Source organism: Microtus ochrogaster, chromosome 5 (assembly GCF_000317375.1).
Source record: "Microtus ochrogaster isolate Prairie Vole_2 chromosome 5, MicOch1.0, whole genome shotgun sequence".
NCBI lineage: Eukaryota > Metazoa > Chordata > Mammalia > Rodentia > Cricetidae > Microtus > Microtus ochrogaster.
This window is the reverse complement of record NC_022012.1, coordinates 62,030,074-62,035,597: the sequence shown is the minus strand read 5'-3', so window position 1 is coordinate 62,035,597 and position 5,524 is coordinate 62,030,074. Positions and strand designations below refer to the sequence as shown.

At 46.2% G+C, this 5,524-nt stretch overlaps 1 protein-coding gene across 1 annotated transcript; it reads left to right on the top strand.

Annotated features, from left to right (window-relative positions):
- The first annotated feature begins 1,393 nt into the window (after positions 1-1,393).
- Klhl31 (kelch like family member 31) lies at positions 1,394-5,160 on the top strand. Its single transcript, XM_026778964.1, has 2 exons — positions 1,394-2,565; positions 4,428-5,160. Exons 1-2 carry the CDS (start codon positions 1,394-1,396, stop codon positions 5,158-5,160), a joined length of 1,905 nt encoding a protein of 634 aa, XP_026634765.1.
- The last annotated feature ends 364 nt before the right edge of the window (positions 5,161-5,524 follow it).

Genomic DNA, 5,524 nt, shown 5'->3' with positions numbered 1-5,524 from the left:
CTTAGTTAGGGTTACTATTGCAGTGATGAAACACTGTGTCCAAAGAAACTTAGGGAGGAAAGGGTTTGGTCAGCTTACACTTCCACCTCCCAATTTATCATGAAAGAAGTCAGGACGGGTACCCAGGCAGGGCAGGGACCTGGAGGCAGCAATTGATGCAGAGACCGTGGAGGGGAGCTGCTTACTGGCTTTTTCCTCATGGCTTGTTCAGCCTGCTTTCTTAAAGTATCTAGGACTATTCGCCCATGGATGGCCCCAACTAGAATGGGCTGGGTTCTTCCCTATCAATCATTCAGAAAATGTCCTGCAAGCTTGCCGCCAACCCGACCTTACAGAAGCGTTTTCTCAATCTAGGTTCCCGTCTCTCTGATGACTTTAGCTTTTATCAAGGTGATATAAAAACCAAGCAGCACAAGAATCGTTAGCCTTTTAGTCCAGGGTTTCCTTGAGATCCCATTATGCGCATGAATAAAGCATTGGCTTTCTGGGTTCTTCCGAGGACCCAGACAGGGCCTGCATTTGCTCGGCTATAAGTGCAGCTTCTTGTTTGCAGCTTGCATTTGTCGCATCTTGTCTTGAGAACACACATTGCACGTTTACCGCTCCAACGTTTCCAGAAAACTGCTGTCCGTCCATGCAGGAGTGGCTATCCTATAACTTCTTGCTGAGCAAAGTATTTTTAAATTTCCTCAAATGAGGCCAACAAGGAAAGTAACTGCAAAACCTAATGAGAAAGGGTGTAAGTCCTTTAAATAAACATGAATGTGAATATGATTTGAGCAAAGCGAGAAAACAAAACATAGCCCCACGCCAGCAAATCCTAGAGTTCTAATAAGCCCTACTGCGCAGGCGCAGGAACAAGTGCTGTGGTAGGGGCCGGGTCACAAGAACAGGGATCCTTTAGGATGGCTACGTGTGTCGCTTCGAACGTGGTAGGTTTCACTGATGTTGTTAAAAGGATCTTCTTTTCATGATATTTTGTAATTTTATATGGATTTCTAAATTTTAATATTTATCTTGAAGAAAACCTTCAAGGTAGTCATAATTCACTTCTTGGTTAAGTCTTTCAAAGGTTTCCATTCCAAAATTTACGGTGCATTCGAACCAGAGAACCGCTCATTGCTGCTGGGTCATAATTGCTTGAAAATACACCCTTTGGGAGATTTCATTTGAAAACACACACCTTTCTAGAATCATTTTCAATGTTTAAGGCATGAAATAACGTCACTGCGATGTGCGTCTCGATGTCTTCAAATACATTTTGGTTAAATGAGAATTAATCTACTTTATGTAATTATAAGTTTCTAGTGTAATATATCAAAATCCAAAGCACAGCGAAAATAAACATCTCCTCTTTTAGTGAGCTCTTGACGGCGACAGCGCTGTGGCGAACATGGCACCCAAGAAGAAGGCTATCAAAAAGAACAAAGCAGAGATCAACGAGATGACCATCATCGTAGAAGACAGCCCCCTAAACAAGCTGAGTGCTCTAAACGGGCTCCTAGAAGGCAGCAACAGCCTTAGCTGTGTCTCTTCTGAGCTAACAGACACTTCCTATGGCCCCAACCTCCTGGAGGGTTTAAGTAAAATGCGGCAAGAGAGTTTCCTGTGTGACTTAGTCATTGGTACCAAAACCAAATCCTTTGATGTTCATAAATCAGTCATGGCTTCGTGCAGTGAATACTTTTACAACATCCTTAAAAAGGATCCATCAACGAAACGGGTGGACCTCAATGATATCGCCCCCTTAGGCCTAGCCACGGTGATCGCGTATGCATACACGGGGAAGCTGACCCTCTCCCTGTACACAATAGGAAGCATCATCTCTGCTGCCGTGTACCTTCAGATCCACACTCTTGTGAAGATGTGCAGCGATTTTCTGATACGAGAGATCAGCGTTGAGAACTGCATGTATGTTGTTAATATCGCCGAAACGTATAGCTTGAAAAACGCCAAAGCGACAGCCCAGAAATTTATCCGGGATAACTTCATCGAATTTGCAGAATCGGAGCAGTTTATGAAGCTTACCTTTGAACAAATTAATGAGCTTCTCATAGACGATGACCTGCAGTTGCCTTCTGAGCTAGTAGCGTTCCAGATTGCAATGAAATGGCTAGAGTTCGACCCCAAGAGAGTGAAGCACGCAGCAGATCTTCTAAGTAACATTCGATTTGGTACCATTTCTGCACAAGACCTGGTCACTTATGTTCAAACTGTACCAAGAATGATGCAAGACGCCGATTGTCACAAACTGCTTGTGGATGCTATGAACTACCACTTACTACCTTATCATCAAAACACGTTGCAATCTCGGCGAACAAGAATTCGAGGCGGCTGCCGAGTTCTCATCACTGTTGGGGGACGCCCCGGCCTGACTGAGAAGTCCCTTAGTAGAGACATTTTGTATAGAGACCCTGAAAATGGATGGAGCAAGCTCACAGAAATGCCAGCCAAGAGTTTTAACCAGTGTGTGGCTGTGATGGACGGATTCCTTTATGTAGCTGGTGGTGAGGACCAGAATGACGCAAGAAACCAAGCCAAGCACGCTGTCAGCAATTTCTGCAGGTACCAGTGCTTTGTCAGTAATGCAAATGAACTGCAATGTTGAAAAACTGCCTTGACCCAGAATTAATGCCTGTTATCTTAGGTCATTAGCCACGTAGTAGTGGTCGTAAAGCTTTTGATAGTTACTATGTTTTGTATAAAGCGCATCGGAGATATACGCACCCTAGATTTCTTTTCTACTTTTTAATGTTTTTCAGTTAGCATACAAAGGGATGGATTAAATTTTGTCATTTTCATTCACACATGCCATTACACTTTTTTACGCATATCTCTTGGCCACTCTCCGCCCTTGCTCCTGCTTCCTCTTATTGGTCCCCTTGCTGGTTCCCCAGAATCCCTCCTTTGCATCCACGTCACATGAATTCCATTATCACTCTGCCTTAAAATCTCTTCCTTCCCTCTCATGGTCACCTTTCTATTTTCATACACATACACATCAAACATGACCAAGAAGCAAGATTTCTATGACATGTCTTTATTGTCTCAGTATATGTGTGTACCCACCACTTACCAAGAATCCATGGAGAAATGGATCAGTGGTTAAAAGTATCACTGCTCTTGCAGAGGGCCCAAGTTTGGCACCACATCAGGTGGCTCACACCAGCCTGTGACTCCAGCACCAGGGCGTTCAGCACCTTCTCTGGCCTCCAAGGGAGCTTGCACTCACAGGACACATGCACAGACACAGACACACATGCACACGCACACTCTTTATATACATACATATATATATACTACATGTGTATGTAAACATATGTATGTGTATATATATTACATTTCTATGTAAATATATTTGTTTATATATATTATAATTTTATATTTATATATAAATGTAATATATCAATACAATTAAGTTATTTTGGTAGCATAGCATATAGTCTATGCAATTTATTTTCATATACTTTATATTTGTATAAATATGTTCTTTTAAAAAGTAATTCAAGCAATTGATTTTCAGACTTTTTATGCTTTTTTCGGTTATGGGTCTTGAACCCAGTGGTTCACCTGTGTCAAGCAAGCACCCTACCTCTGAGCCACAGTTCCGGTACTCAGTTTGTATCTATACTTACAACTTTATTTGGGAGTAAAACGGGACAAAGGGGAAGTCTGTTTACAGAACTTCCAAACTATGTGAACAAGGAACCTTGAGTTCACTGGGTCTCCTTTCCCTTCTGCTGACTTTCTCACCCTTAAATACTCAAGCCAGCTTTCTTTATATTGATTTCTATACTGAAAACACTCTAACACTAAAAAAAAAATTCTACAAAATGGAACTTTTACTAGTAGAAAACTGTTCAGAGAGATGAAGCCTTTCTTGATGCTTTTAGACATAAGTCCATGGGTCTCATTCTAACAGGCTCGGAGGGGTGGCTTAGCTTTGTCAGTGCGATGAATGGCCGCGACAGACATGCCAATGAGAAGTTTGTAGAAATCGGAGCAGACAGCTCCTATCCTAATTCAGCAGCAAGAAAGAGCTAGCGGTCATTGATGTCCGAAAAAACAAGTTGAGTCCCCTCTAATGTACAGGCTCCCCTTTCAGGTGCCCAGCTTCTATCCTGCGACCCATTTTGCATGTCTCTTAAATCTCAGGAAGGGAGAGTGGCTATTGGAGGAAAGAATCCTGTGGGGGCTTGTTGTTGTTGTTGTTTGGTTGGTTTGATTTTTGTTTGTTGTTTGGGGATCTGGTTAAAGGAAACGTCTTCAGAATGGGGAGAGAAGGGAGTATCACTTTTATTTTTAATGAATGAGAGGAGGAGTAATAGCTGTAATTGTGTGTTGGGGGTGGAGGGTTCCCACTTATGCAATGCTGGGCAACATGGGTTCCCCCACTTAGGTGATCAAGCTGCCCTCTGTCATCTCAGGTACGACCCTCGCTTCAACACCTGGATCCACCTGGGCAGCATGAACCAGAAACGCACGCACTTCAGCCTGAGCGTGTTCAACGGGCTCCTGTACGCGGTGGGCGGCCGCAACGCGGAGGGCAGCCTGGCTTCGCTGGAGTGCTACGTGCCCTCTACCAACCAGTGGCAGCCCAAGGCGCCGCTCGAGGTGGCACGCTGCTGCCACGCCAGCGCCGTGGCCGATGGCCGCGTGATCGTGACGGGCGGCTACATCGGCAGCGCGTACTCGCGCTCCGTGTGCGCCTATGACCCCGCGCACGACGCGTGGCAGGAGCTGCCCGAGCTGAGCACGCCGCGAGGCTGGCACTGCGCGGTGGCTTTGGGCGACAGGGTGTACGTGATGGGGGGCAGCCAGCTGGGGCCGCGCGGGGAGCGCGTGGACGTGCTCACGGTGGAGAGCTTCAGCCCCGCAGCGCGCCAGTGGAGCTTCGTGGCACCGCTGCCCGTGGGCGTGAGCACGGCGGGAGTCTCGGCGCTCCACGGGCGCGTGTACCTGCTGGGCGGCTGGAACGAGGGCGAGAAGAAGTACAAAAAATGCATCCAGTGCTTCAACCCCGAGCTCAACGAGTGGACGGAGGACGACGAGCTGCCCGAGGCCACCGTGGGCGTGTCCTGCTGCACCCTGGCCATGCCCAACAGCGTGTCCCGCGAGTCACGGGCCAGCTCGGTGTCCTCCGTACCGGTCAGTATCTGAACGCATTGCTTCCCAGAGGCCTGTGGTCAGACTGCGAGTGGGCCACAGGGAAAATAAATACAGCGTTTACTACAGTGATGGCGACTCAAAGAGATCTAGAGGAATGTCCGGGAGGCTCTAAATTCGTAGTTTGGTATCATCTACCTCAGTCTTTCCCCACCTTCCACCAACAAAATAAAGGGCTGTAGGCGACAGAAGTAATTTCGTTCTGCAGCCACTGGGTGGCAAATGGAGTTTGTTGCAGGCGCTCTTCCAAAGAGGCCGGCTTCCTAAACTCCTAGCTTGTTGAGATTTCTTTTTCCTACACTGTACACGTAAAAACTTGAATGACTAAGCAATTTCCTATTCAAAGATGTCTTTTCTT

Excerpts from the sequence above, each read along its gene's own strand:
- Klhl31 (XM_026778964.1), top strand. The coding sequence starts at position 1,394 with ATGGCACCCAAGAAGAAGGCTATCAAAAAGAACAAAGCAGAGATCAAC. Across the intron at positions 2,566-4,427 it reads GCTGTCAGCAATTTCTGCAG|GTACGACCCTCGCTTCAACA; the intron begins GTACCAGTGCTT and ends CTGTCATCTCAG.